Below are 13,675 nucleotides of genomic sequence, written 5' to 3'. Positions count from 1 at the left end.
AATTTAAAGAAAGAAGCAAAACACAAAGTGCTGGAGTAACTTAGTAGGTTAGGCTGTACCTAGGAAGGAAATGAATAGATGACATTTATGAATTGGACTTTTCTTCGGGCAATTCCTGAAATATCGCCTATCCATTCCCACCATAGAGGCTGCCTAAACTGCTGAGATACTCTGTAACACTTTGTATTTTTCCAAAGATTCTAGCATCTGCAATTCCTTGAGCATCCATTTAATGAAGGGAGATTGCCCAGTGAAGCATTCTTTGCGATGCTTGGAATTAGTTGGATGGATGATTGCAGATTTAAAAACTGAGGAAATAACCTCACTTGTTTTTGATTTTGTTTAATATTTCAAAGTTGCTGAGACTGGGATTTTTTTTTTAAATTATTGCATACCTTCGATTAATGCATTAACACCTGAATGGTTAATGACTGAAACGATTGTTGCTTCATTAATTTGCATTCGGGTCCAGTAATTGAATATTTTTTTGTTTCCAGTTGAGAAAGGCCAGAGGATTTCAGAACAGATCGTTATTGGAACACCCGGGACTGTGATGGACTGGTGTACAAAGCTGCGGTTCATAGATACCAAAAGGATCAAAGTTTTTGTCCTGGATGAAGCTGATGTCATGATCGCCACCCAAGGACACCAAGACCAGAGCATTAGAATTCAGAAGTAGGTTAATTGATACTAAATTGAAAATATTCCCAGTGTTCCAATAAAACATATATGGAACATATTGTACAACACGGACTTGGCATCATGTCTGTGCTGAATATGATGCCGTTAAACTAATCTCTGTCTGCACATGATCCATATCCTTCCATTCTTTAAAAAATATTGTGCCTATCTAAAAACCTCTTAATGCCACTATTATATCTACCTACGCCAACACCCCGGCAGCATGTTCCAGGCACCCATGACCCATGTAAAAAAAAATCTTGCCCTGCTCATCTACTGCTTAGCCCCTCTCGCCTTAAACCTATGTCCTCTAGACATTGACATTTCCACCCTGGGGAAAAAAATTCAGTCTATCCTGTCTGTGCCTTCTATCATTTTATATACTTCTATCAAGTCTCAGCCTCCGATGCCCTAGTGAAAACAATGCAAGTCTTTCCAAACTCTTTAGATTCAAGAGCAAAATAGCAACATTTCAATAATCGCTGTACAAATTACTTGGAAAAATCCAAAGAGTTCAGCACATGGTTCACCAGCTGATGTTTCCTGTGCTCTTTCGAAACTCACTTGGGCCCCCATTTCCCATGTCCCTTTCAAATTTACTAGGTTCAATAGAAAGTTTATTAATGGAATAACATCCAATAATCTGGAATTTCTTCCACTCCGACAACACCAAAGCCCCCTAGTTTTATTGTACTTGCAATTCTTTCCACTCAGCTCTGCCCAGGCAGCCTTGCCTCCTTTCTGAATCCTAGCCTATTGTGGCAATATGGACAGCCCTTCTGAATGAGAATAGGGACAAAATATGATTTAATTCACGTTTTGTTTAGTTTAATTTGGGTTTAAAGATACAGCATTGAAACAGGTCCTTCAGCCCACTGGAGTCCAGGCCGACCCATTCATCACCCATTCATACTAGTTCCATGTTATCCAAATTTTGCATCCACTCCCTACAATTACACGGGTCAATTAATCTACAAACTTGCACGTCTTTGGGATGTGGGAGGAAACTGGTACACCGAGAAGGAAATTCAGGTAGACACATGGAGATTGTGTAAACACCAGACAGGCAGCGTCTACGGTCAGGATCGAACCTGGGTCTCAATGTTGTAGACTTATTATCAATTAAACTGTGTTTAATTAGCCCTAATGACTTCCATGGTGGGTTCAATTTCCTTGATCCTTGGACGTATTTGAAGTCCAGATAAAGGGTGAACGTGTTGCTTACGACAGATGCAAATAAATAAGTAATTAACTTAGCTGGACGTGAAATACCTCCTTCTCCATTTCCAGGATGCTGCCTAACAATTGCCAGATGCTGCTATTTTCAGCCACGTTTGAAGACTCTGTATGGAAATTTGCCCAGAAAGTTGTTCCCGATCCGAACATTATCGAGTTGAAGCGAGAGGAGGAAACCTTGGACACAATTAAGCAATATTACGTTATGTGTAATAGCAAGGAAGAGAAATACCATGCCCTGTGTAATATTTACGGAGCAATAACCATAGCTCAGGCCATGATCTTCTGCCATGTGAGTAATTGTTAGAGCAATTTTTGTTTTATCAGTAGGGCTGTCAGTACCTTGGCACTTGACCCCCCCCCCCCCCCCCCCCCCCCTCTAAACAATCAATAACCAAAGCACAGGCTATGATCTTCTGCCATGTGAGTAACATTTGGCACCATTGTTAGTTATCAGTGGGGTGCCTACACTCCTCTCACTAAACAAGTATTGCAAAGCCTATCCATGGAGAGACATTTTAATTATAAATTTTAATATTTAATAATAATAATAATAACTTTATTTCTAAAGCACTTTAAACAACTGCAGTTGCCACAAAGTGCTGTACATGAGAACTCATGGACAAAAAGTTATTACAAACCATTAAAAACCGTAAAACGAAGGACTAAAAAACAGTAAAAATTAAAAGACATTAAAAGCACTAAGAACAGGAGCAATGTCTCAGCCAGTGTCGAAAGCCAGAGAATAAAAATGAGTTTTTAGGGAGGATTTGAAGATGGACAGTGAGGGGGCCTGTCTGATGTGCAACGGCAAGGTGTTCCAGAGTGCCGGAGCAGCAACAGAAAAGGCTCTATCCCCTCGGAGCTTCCGCTTAGACCTTGGTACCTCAAGGAGCAGCTGATCAGCTGACCTGAGGCACCGGGCAGGAGCATATAGGTGGAGCAGCTCAGAGAGGTAAGGCGGGGCGAGCCCATTCAACGATTTGAAAACAAATAAAATAATTTTAAAATGAACTCGAAAGTGCACTGGGAGCCAGTGAAGGGAGGCCAAATTGGCGTAATGTGCTCCCTCTTTCGAGTTCCGGTTAAAAGGCGAGCGGCAGCATTTTGAACCAGCTGGAGACGAGCCAATGAAGCTCGTGCGACTCCAGAGTAGAGTGCGCTACAGTAATCCAGCCTAGATGTAATAAAGGCATGGATTACTGTTTCAATATGCTGCCGCTCGAGGATGGGCTTCACCTTTGCCAGCTTCCTTATGTGAAAGAAGCTGGACTTAACCACCGCGCCTATTTGTTTATCTAGTTTAAAATCACCGTCCATCCTAAAACCCAGGTTCAAAACTGTTGGCTTTACGGACAATGCCAGTGGACCCAAGTCAACAAAGGGAGGTTCACGGCAGCCATTGGGGCCAAACAAAATCACCTCTGTCTTTTCTTCATTAAGTCCCAGAAAGTTTAAGGCCATCCAGGACTTAATGTCCTCAAGACAAGACAGAAGTGATTTTAGAGAATAGTCGATAGGTCCAGCAAACCTCTTAAACCTCTTGGCAACATTCTGTGCAATCCGACCCAAAACGTTGCCTGTCCATGTTCTCCGAGAGATGCTGCCTGGTGCGCTGAGTTACTCCAGCACTTGGTGTCCATTTCATTGTAATCGTTAGTTTATAATTGAATATTTTCTTGATCCTTGCGTAATCCCTACCATCGAGGGGATCTATCGCAGTCGCTGCCTCAAAAAGGCTGCCAGCCTTTTATTTATATATGACCATAATATTCAAACATATATGGTCACACTGATCTGTTCTGTATTTATTTATGCCTACTATATTCTGTTGTGCTGAAGCAAAGCAAGAATTTCATTGTCCTATCTGGGGCACATGACAATAAACTCTCTTGAATCTGCGGCTGCTTCACTTGCAGACCCGCAGGACAGCTGGTTGGCTGGCAGCGGAATTGTCCAAAGAAGGTCATCAAGTAGCTCTGCTGAGTGGAGAGATGATGGTGGAACAACGAGCTGCCGTGATCCAGCGTTTCCGGGACGGGAAAGAAAAAGTCCTGGTCACGACTAATGTCTGTGCAAGAGGTAACTCGGGAACTGCTGCTTAGATAGAACTTGAGTCCTGAGAAAATGTTAGGGCTTCACCTGGGATCTCGGCTTCATGCCTGCACTGTGCGTCGCCTGTTGATGGACTTGGCTTCCAGACAGGCCGGGGTAACTCAAAGGTGTATGACGATGAAGAAGGTTTATGAGGAAGATGCCATGGGCCTAAGCTATAGGGAGAGGGTGGGCAGGCTACATTGTATTCCTTGGAGTGAGGGAAGCTAAGGGGTGATCTCATGGAGGTGTATAACGGTAAATCGAGGTAAATAGATAGTGAATATGCAGGATTTTGCACCTAGAGTAGGGGAATTAAGAATCAGAGGATATAGGTTTAAGGTGAGATAGGAAAGATTTAATAGCAAGCTGACGGGCAACATTTTCACACACAGTGGTGGATATATGAAATGAGCTATCAGAGGGGGTAGTCGAGGCAGGTACTATAATGTGAACCAGCATCTGCAGTGCTTTGTTTCTCCTTTCACCATTTAAAGGACATTTGGACAGGTACATGTCTAGGAAAGGTTTAGAGGGATATGGGCTAAACACAGTTATGCCCTCTAGTGTTGGATATTTCCAACCTGAGAAAAGATTCTGACTGTCTATGCCTCTCATGTTATATACTTCCATCAAGTCTCTCCTCAACCTCCCACGTTCCAGAGAAAACTATCCAAGTCTATCCAACGTCTCCCTGTTGCTGAAACCTTCTAATCCTGGCAACATTCTGGTAAGCCTCTTTGTAATGGAATAACATTCAACCATCTGGAAAATGATCCACTCAATGGTTAAATCACTGTTTATATAGATGTCTGCCATTTTACATTACTCCTTAAATCTAAACGTGGACAGGTTAGAGTTAAGATTTTTATATTCTTTACTAGACTAAGTGGGATCCCAGTCACATGGGAGGCCTGGTTCCCCCAACGCAACCCATTCCCCAACGCAATATTCCACCACTCACCCGATCCCCCAATGCAACCCTTTCCCCCAACGCAATATTCCACCACACACCCATAGCCCCTAACTTTGCAGGTGCAGCTCATTTCCCCATCCCCGAGCACTCCCTTTCCCTCATCTTCATGTGTAGGGAGGGAGGTGGGGTGTGTGGATGGGTAGATAATGGTGTGGGGGAGGGGCGCGTGTGGAGGGACGCAGTGTTGTGTGGGGGAGGGCTGTTGTGGGGCCGCGGGAGATGTGTGTGTGTGGGCGGGGAGGAGAGGGGTGTGGGCCGGGGGGAGTTGAGGGAGAGGGGTGTGGGCCGGGGGGAGTTGAGGGAGAGGGGTGTGTGGGCGGGGGGTGGAGGGGGGAGTGAGCTCAGAGAAAAGACGGGGGAGAGTGGAGCATCACAGGAGGGGGGGGAGCCAGCGAGGGGGATCAGAAGGGTAGTGGCTGGAATTGGCAGTGTGTTGGGTCTCACAGTGGTAGCTAGTCGTTCTCCACTGGGATCGGAGTCCCCTTTTTCCGTTTGGCGACATCGGCGATATCTCCGACACTGGGCTGGGTCTCTGACGCTGGGCTGGGTCTCGGACGCTGGGCTGGGTCTCGGACGCTGGGCTGGGTCTCTGACGCTGGGCTGGGTCTCTGACGCTGGGCTGGGTCTCCTGGGCTGGGCTCGGTCTCCCACGCTGGGCCAAGCTCGGTCTCCCACGCTGTGCTATGCTGGGCTGGGTCTCCCACGCTGTGCTATGCTCGGTCTCCCACGCTGTGCTATGCTGGGCTGGGTCTCCCACGCTGTGCTATGCTGGGCTGGGTCTCCCACGCTGTGCTATGCTGGGCTGGGTCTCCCACGCTGTGCTATGCTGGGCTGGGTCTCCCACACTGTGCTATGCTGGGCTGGGTCTCCCACACTGTGCTATGCTGGGCTGGGTCTCCCACGCTGTGCTATGCTGGGCTGGGTCTCCCACACTGTGCTATGCTGGGCTGGGCTGGGTCTCCCACACTGTGCTATGCTGGGCTGGGCTGGGTCTCCCACGCTGTGCTATGCTCGGTCTCCCACGCTGGGCTATGCTGGGTCTCCCACGCTGGGCTGGGCTGGGTCTCCCACGCTGGGCTGGGTCTCCCACGCTGGGCTAGGCTGGGTCTCCCACGCTGGGCTGGGTCTCCCACGCTGGGCTGGGCTGGGTCTCCCACGCTGGGCTAGGCTGGGTCTCCCACGCTGGGCTGGGTCTCCCACGCTGGGCTGGGCTGGGTCTCCCACGCTGGGCTCGGTCTCCCACGCTGGGCTGGGCTGGGTCTCCCACGCTGGGCTATGCTGGGTCTCCCACGCTGGGCTGGGTCTCCCACGCTGGGCTGGGCTCGGTCGCCCACGCTGGGCTGGGCTCGGTCTCCCACGCTGGGCTATGCTCGGTCTCCCACGCTGTGCTGGGCTATGCTCGGTCTCCCACGCTGGGCTGCTTGGGGATGAGCTGCTTCGGGTCCCTCCGAAAATTGTGTCCGGTTGGAAACCTCCGCCGGCCATCCTCAACTCCAGTAAAGACGTAATGGCCCAGGAAGGGGCGGACCGTCCCGAGGAGTGACGGGAAGAGACTAATCCGCACTGCACTGACTGGCAGAAGAGATCGATCTGCACATGCGCAGTTTTTAAGATTTTTAAACCTCGCTAACTTTTCCAACATTCAACCGATCGAAGTGAAACTTGGTTGACAAACAGCACAGGGTGAGTGAACTGGCAAAAAATCGTAGCACTGTCGCAAACCGTTTTTGTGCAAATAGAAAGACCACCAAACCGGAAGATAACAAGATCGGAGTTTTAGTTATGTGTAGATGGCGTAGAGGGCTGAGGAGTAATTTTATGGAGATGGATAAAATCACGAGGTAAATAGATCGGATGATTGCACAGAGTCTTTTTCTCAGAGTAGTGGGATCAACAACTAGAGGGCTTAGATTTAAGATGAGAGGGGAAAGATTTAACAGAACCCCGAGGGTGGTGGGTAAATAGGTCGAGCTGATAGTTGAGACGGGTAAAATGACAACATTCAAAAGTAATGTTGACAGGTGCATGGATAGTATAGAGGGATATGGCCCAAACGTGGGCAAATGTGACCAGCTTAGAAGAGACATTCTGGTTGTCTTGAACGAGTTGGACCGAAGGGCCTTCTTCGATATGACTCGGTACCTGAGCTGAACTCAGCTCACTTTTGTTTGCATGATAAAGTCCAGACTTGATGTGTCCCTTATTTTCAAGCAGGCTTGGTAGAATGTTAGTCGTGGAGAAAACCATACATTGAGAATGTCCCTGGAAACAAGATAGTCCCAGTTTGAATGCATGGTGCTGCCTGAGTTCAATGAGTTACCACATCTTGGGGCCGAAAGAGAAAAATGAAACAAAAAATTGGCAGTCAGATGGATGATTAAATACATTCTTTCCCTCTGATGTCTTAGCAAGTTAGCAAGCCAGAGATCTTTTATTATTCAAACCTACTCCTGTGAAGTTTCAGTTCTTAGTAAAAAATTAGCAAAGACCCCTGCTGTCACATGCAAAATGCTTGCACATTTCCACTATATTATTGGATGCGGTTCATTGCACCTCGTTGACCTTGACAGATCCTTGAAGGAACCAACTTTTGAATTATTTTGTGGTATTTTGACATCTTATAACAAACCTTTTAACAACACCGAGGGTGATCATTGGGCCAATGCATCATTACAGGGGAGAAAACCCATTTTCCATCTCTTTATTTCCCCAGTCCTTGCAATTTATTCTCTCACATGTTCACACACTCCCCTTTGATACTTTTAGTCATTAACTTACTCTTCACGTAAAGTACAGTAACCAGTATGTATTTGGGCTGTGGGAAGAATCTGGCGCATTCAGAGGAGACCTGAGCTATAGGCAGAGGCTTGGCAGGTTAAGACTTTATTTTGTGGAGCACAGGAAGCTTATAGAGGTCTATAAAATCATGAGGGGAATAGTCTTTTTTTTCCAGAGTGGGGTAATCAAGAATTAGATGGCATGAGGTTTAAGGTGAGAGGGTAAAGATTTAAAAAGAACTTGAGGGACAACATTTTCACTCATAGCTGGTGGGTATATAGAACGAGCAGGTCATCCCACTTCTGACACCATGTAAAAGTGGTTAATGGTGATGAGGTAACTACATTATAGGTTGCATGCATAACCCATCTACAGAGTAGAATTAATTGAGGCAGGTACAATAATAATATTTAAAAAACATTTGGATGGGAAAGGTTTATGAATATTTGGCCCATATCCCATTAAAGGTATCATAAACATAAGGCTCAAACACCCATAAACCTTTCCCTGTCCATATCCCTCTGATAGCTTTAATGGGATATGGACCGAATGCAGGCAAGTAAAACTAGATTAGATGGGGCATCTTGGTTGGCAAGGACGAGTTGGGCTGATGAGCCTATTTCCGTGCTGCACAAATGAATCTGACTACAGATGGTGCGTTCAGTTACGGAAGTGCTTGCCTTCAAACCCATGGGTGTCCTTGTTTCCCACACTAACCCCAACACAGGAGGCCTCTGTACACAAATGTAAACAGCCTCTGCATGAGTTCATAGCAAAGATTTTGTTTCCCCCACCTCTGCCACCGGCATTGAAGAAAACCAGTACTTACATTTTTATAAAATACTGCTGTAGTCGCTAATGATTAAATTTTTTAGTTGTTCCTTATTTCACACCAGGTATTGATGTGGAGCAAGTTTCTGTCGTCATCAACTTTGATCTTCCGGTGGATAAGGACGGTAATCCAGACTGCGAGACGTATCTTCACCGGATCGGGCGAACAGGCCGCTTCGGCAAGCGAGGGTTGGCTATCAACATGGTGGACAGCAAATACAGCATGAACATCCTGAACCGGATCCAGGAGCATTTCAGTACGTCACCTCGTCCTGCCTACCTTCTATACTAATACTCTCAAGACAGATTTTAACAGCAATATAAATCCTTACAAAACTCCTGCGGACTCTGTGGGCCGAAGGGCTGTTTCCGCGCTGTATCTCTAAAACCAAAAAAACGGGGAACCTTAAGACACTATTTTGGGGCGGCACGGTGGCGCAGCAGTCGAGTTGCTGCCTTACAGCGCCAGAGACCCGGGTTTGATCCTGACTATGGCTGCTGTCCGTACGGAGCTTGTATGTTCTCCCTGTGACTGCGGAGGTTTTCTCCAGGTGCTCCGGTTTCCTCCCACATTTCAAAGACGTATAGATTTGTAGGTTAATTGGCTTCGGTAAAATTGTTAAAATGTCCCGAGTGTGTAGGATAGTGCTAGTGTATGGGGATCGCTGGTTGGCACAGACTCGCTGGGCCAAAGGCCCTGTTTCCGCCCTGTATTTCTTAACTAAACTAAACAATTGGATCTCAACTGAACAAGTGGTAGAGTGGCAAAGAAGGCATATGGTGTGCTTGTCTTCATTGGTTGGGCATTGAGTATAAGAGTCAGGAAGTCATGGTGCAGCTTTATAAGACTTGCATTTTGAGTATCAAGTGCAGTTCTGGTTGCCCCTTGGCTAGGAAGGATGTAGAGGCTTTGGAAAGGTTGCAAAGGAGGTTTACCAGAATGATGTTAGGTTAGGGGGCATTGGCTACAAGGAGAGGTTGGACAGATTGAGATTGTTTTTTCTGGAATGCCGGATGTTGAGCGGAGACCTGATAGTAGAAGTATATAAAATTAAGATAAGCATAATAGGTAGACAGAACTGCTTTTTTCCCAGGGTGGAAATATCAAATACTAAAGGGCGTGGCTTTAAAGAGAGGGGAAAGTTTAAAGGAGTTGTGTGGAGCAGGTTTTTGTACACAGAGGGAGGAGCAACGTATTCACTCGGAGAATGGTGGTTATTCGGAATGAGCTTCTAGAAATAGTTGAGGAAGGTATAATAATAGCATTTAAAAGATAGTTGGGCAGGTACATGGACAGTAAAGATTTAGAGGGATATTGGCCAAACAAGGGCGGATAGGACTAGCTTAGATCGGGCATCTTGGTCGGCACGGACAAGTTAAGCTGAAGGGTGTGTTTCCGTGCTATATGACCTGTGACTCCATTACAATGACTGATCTGAGCTGTAATCCCTTGGTTACATGCAAAGTATGCTTTTCTTCATAAGGTTTGCAGCTGACCTCAGCGTCTTAATGCTGGTGACGTTCATCTTCTGCTCTTTGCTGGTTGAAGAATAGTTTTTCATGTGAATGTTCTGGTTGTGAATTAGCTTCAGTACACTGTAGTTGTGGTGCACAGTGCATGCATGCTCTTATCTTGGCTCCATTAGATTTCTGATTAGACCATCCAAGTAAAAACCTTTTCTTCTCGTGTAAGGGAGGGCACGGGTGCTTTTGAAAAGGCCAGGGATCGTTGGCGAGGTACATTATAGGTGCGGCGAGAGGGGTGGTGAATTAGTGGAGCTGACAGGAAGGAGCTATTGAATGCTCCAGAGAAAACGGTGGCATTTGTTTCTGTAAATGTGACATAAGGTCCTAATCTGCTTTAAATTGAAAATAAACATCTTTCTTGTGAATTGGTTAGGAATATAAATCTGGTCTACAACTCAAATAGCTGCACCGCTGTGGTAATCTCTGACTTGTTTATTAATTCCAACTTGTTTTCAGGTTACAAGAAAAATAAAAGATGTGATTAGTTTTAAAGACATTTGGGTACCTATACAGATAGGAAAAGGATTAGAGGGATATGGTGTTGAACGCTGGCTGATGCAACTAGTGTAGATGGGGCACTTTGATCGGCATGAGCAAGTTGGGCTGAAGGGCCTGTTTCCATGCTGTATGACTATGATTATGACTATGAATTTATTGCATTCCGCTGCTGAACTCTTGCGCCCCATCTCCTAAACACTTTGACTCTGTAGCTTTATAGCAATACTGTTGGATCCTAGAATTAGAATAATGTTTTGTGACTGAAAACCAATAAGCATTGCCTTGGTTTATATCAGTAAAAATCACCAAATAATTGCCTCGTGGATTTATGGTCATCAGATTAAAGGTCCGCCATTCAGACAGCAGCAAGCACATGCAGAAACAACAACTTGAGTGAAGATAAATCTTCACATGTTCTACAATATCAAAAGTAATATCTTGTACGGTTATTCTATCTGAAAATTATGGTGACAGTGAAAGTAGGTACAGTAGAAAATCAATGTGATTATAGTATGTTGTGTTTTTTTCTCACCTGACCCATTTTATGGCATATACTTACCTCCATAAAAATGAACAAGACCCAAAGAAAACAATTGTTTAGAGTATATTGATAATATGAAACTTTCATTGACCTATGTTTTGGCTCAAAAAACGAAGGCCCTTCAGTGACAGTCAACATAGGCTTATTATCGATAACTTTGAGAATGTTCATTGATCTGAAAACTGTAGTCAATAGTTCTAGAGTGGCAAAGTACAGATACCTCCAATGTGGCTATTAAATCCTGTCATCTAATCGTGTTCCGTTTTGGAGATGCGATGTTGGATGTCTGCACATGCACAATTAGTGTGCTGCTAATCCAATATCAAGGCAACACCAAAGGGATGAGCTGCTGTGATTAAGCGTGATATTCCATACACATCCCTGCAAGGGCAAAGATGTTCTGTACAGCATGACGGTTTGGGGAAAATAAAAACACTTTACTCTTCAGTGGTTCGAACAGTACAGTACAGAAACAAACCCCTCAGCCAACAATGTGTGTGGCAAGTTGAGCTCATTTCCTCTCCTTCTACAATATCCATACCCGTCCATTCCCTGCATTTCAATGTGCCAATCTAAAAGCCTCTGCCACTTCTGCCTCCATCACCATCCCTGGCAGAGCGGTCTAGGCATTTATCACCCTCTGGGTAAAATACATGCCCCAATCATCTCCTTTGTATTTTGTCCCTCTCCCCTTAAAGCTATACCCGATAGTCTTTGATATTTCCACCCTGGGAGAAAGGTTTGACTGTCCACCCCCTCTATTGCCTCTCAAAATTGTATACATTTCTATCAGGTCTCCCCTCAACTTCCAACACTTCAGAAAAAAACAATCCTAAGTTTTTAACAGAGGGTATCATACCTAATACCCTCTAATCCAGGCAGCATTCGGGTAAACCTCTTCTGCACCCTCTCCAAAGCCTCCACACCTTCCGGCAAGGGGCCGACCAGAACAATACTCCAAATGCAGCCTAACCAAAGTTCTGTAAAACTGCTGAATGTGGTCTCGTATTCTACAGATATCCGGCCTCTATTAATGCCACTGGTCCTTAAAATTTAATTGCTATTAGAAGATAAATGGATGCCAAAGATCACTACATGTCCAGTGGTGGTGGTATCGCACGCCTTTGTTAGTCTTCTGCTAAAATAGAACTGCAGGTCAAGGATAATTGACAGTCATTGCAAATGGATCCAAAGTTATTCAATGTGATTGTTGGTTTGTGACTGAACCCTGCTTAAAAATGAACAACCCGTTCCACAGAAGGGTCCCGAACCAAAACGTCACCTATCCACGTTCTCCAGAGATGCTGCCTGACCCGCTGAGTTACTCTTGCATTATGTGTCTTTTTTGGTAAACCAGTATCAACAGTTCCTTGTGTCTACATTGATTGTAATCATCGAGCGATGAATTAGTTCATCCTTTGTCGTTTTAATGCTTTCAACATTGGCGGATTGCTGGCTTGATCAGAATTGACGTCAACTGAAAAATCTTCTGCTCTGTAACCACTCTATGATTTTCTTCCAGATAAGAAAATTGAAAAGCTTGATACTGATGACCTTGATGAAATTGAGAAGATCACCAACTGAGGTACAACTGGCTGAAGTCATTCAAGCCCGTCTCAACCCTGTGACAACGTGCACTGCCCAGATGCAATTGGACTTTTGGACGCGGTTTATTCTGTAGCCAATTTTGAGAATAAACTGATAGAATCAAATGACATTCAATTTACCTCATCTAAAACTTTGCATTGGGATTTTGTATCTTCGAAGGAGTGAATAATAAAAAAAAACGCTAGTGTTTCCATTAAAACATTCAGCATACTCTATATATTTTGTCTTAGTTAACCTTAAAAAGAATATTTGAAATGCCAAACAACAGAAAAAGGTGAGAGGTGTAAATGTGAAGTAAGAGTGACCATTTCAGTTTAGATACTGTTCATTTATATGATGGTGCGTTACAAACATAGATTTAAGTTTATTTGGAAATGAAATGTTACTGACATATTGAAACAAGGTATGTTATCTTAAATAAATTTAATGAGACTTCATTATTTAGCATATGAATTACAGAATGTCATTTATTCTCACCAACTATGGTAGTTGAGGTGGTCATCCATTAGTTTGTGTAATCTGGTTGATTTTCAGTAAAAAAAAATTTCCCCTCTGATCCTTTGCCCTGGGCTCAAAGTTATGTAGTGACTCACTCGTTTCTGTAGACTGAGATAAGCAAAATAAAACTTCCTCCTCTGTAACGTTCAGTCATTTGGAAACCTCCAAACTTGCTTTGCAGCCTCAAGCATATCAAATAAACCCTCTTAACATAGACACAAAAAGCTGGAGTAACTCAGCAGGACAGACTGCATCTCTGGAGAGAAGGAATGGGAACCGTCACCCATTCCTTCTCTCCAGAGATGTTGCCTGTCCCGCTGAGTTACTCTATGCACTTCAGAACTCATTATGCTTTTTGGGTCTATCTTTGGTCTAAACCAGCAACTGCAACGCCTTCTTCACACTAG

At 44.7% G+C, this 13,675-nt stretch overlaps 1 protein-coding gene across 1 annotated transcript in view; it reads left to right on the top strand.

Annotated features, from left to right (window-relative positions):
- Nucleotides 1-13,217, top strand: part of LOC116990657 (ATP-dependent RNA helicase DDX19B-like) — a 41,911-nt gene extending 28,694 nt beyond the window's left edge. Inside the window, exons 8-12 of the mRNA XM_033048574.1 lie at nt 498-675; nt 1,972-2,209; nt 3,837-3,999; nt 8,662-8,853; nt 12,685-13,217. Of these exons, the coding sequence (XP_032904465.1) occupies nt 498-675; nt 1,972-2,209; nt 3,837-3,999; nt 8,662-8,853; nt 12,685-12,746 (833 nt within the window). The 3' untranslated portion in view covers nt 12,747-13,217. The remainder of the gene's footprint in view (nt 1-497; nt 676-1,971; nt 2,210-3,836; nt 4,000-8,661; nt 8,854-12,684) is intronic.
- Nucleotides 13,218-13,675: the final 458 nt, after the last annotated feature.

This window comes from Amblyraja radiata, chromosome 31 (assembly GCF_010909765.2).
Source record: "Amblyraja radiata isolate CabotCenter1 chromosome 31, sAmbRad1.1.pri, whole genome shotgun sequence".
Classification (NCBI taxonomy): domain Eukaryota; kingdom Metazoa; phylum Chordata; class Chondrichthyes; order Rajiformes; family Rajidae; genus Amblyraja; species Amblyraja radiata.
The sequence above is the reverse complement of the archived record's forward strand: the minus strand, read 5'-3'. Positions and strand labels throughout refer to the sequence as shown.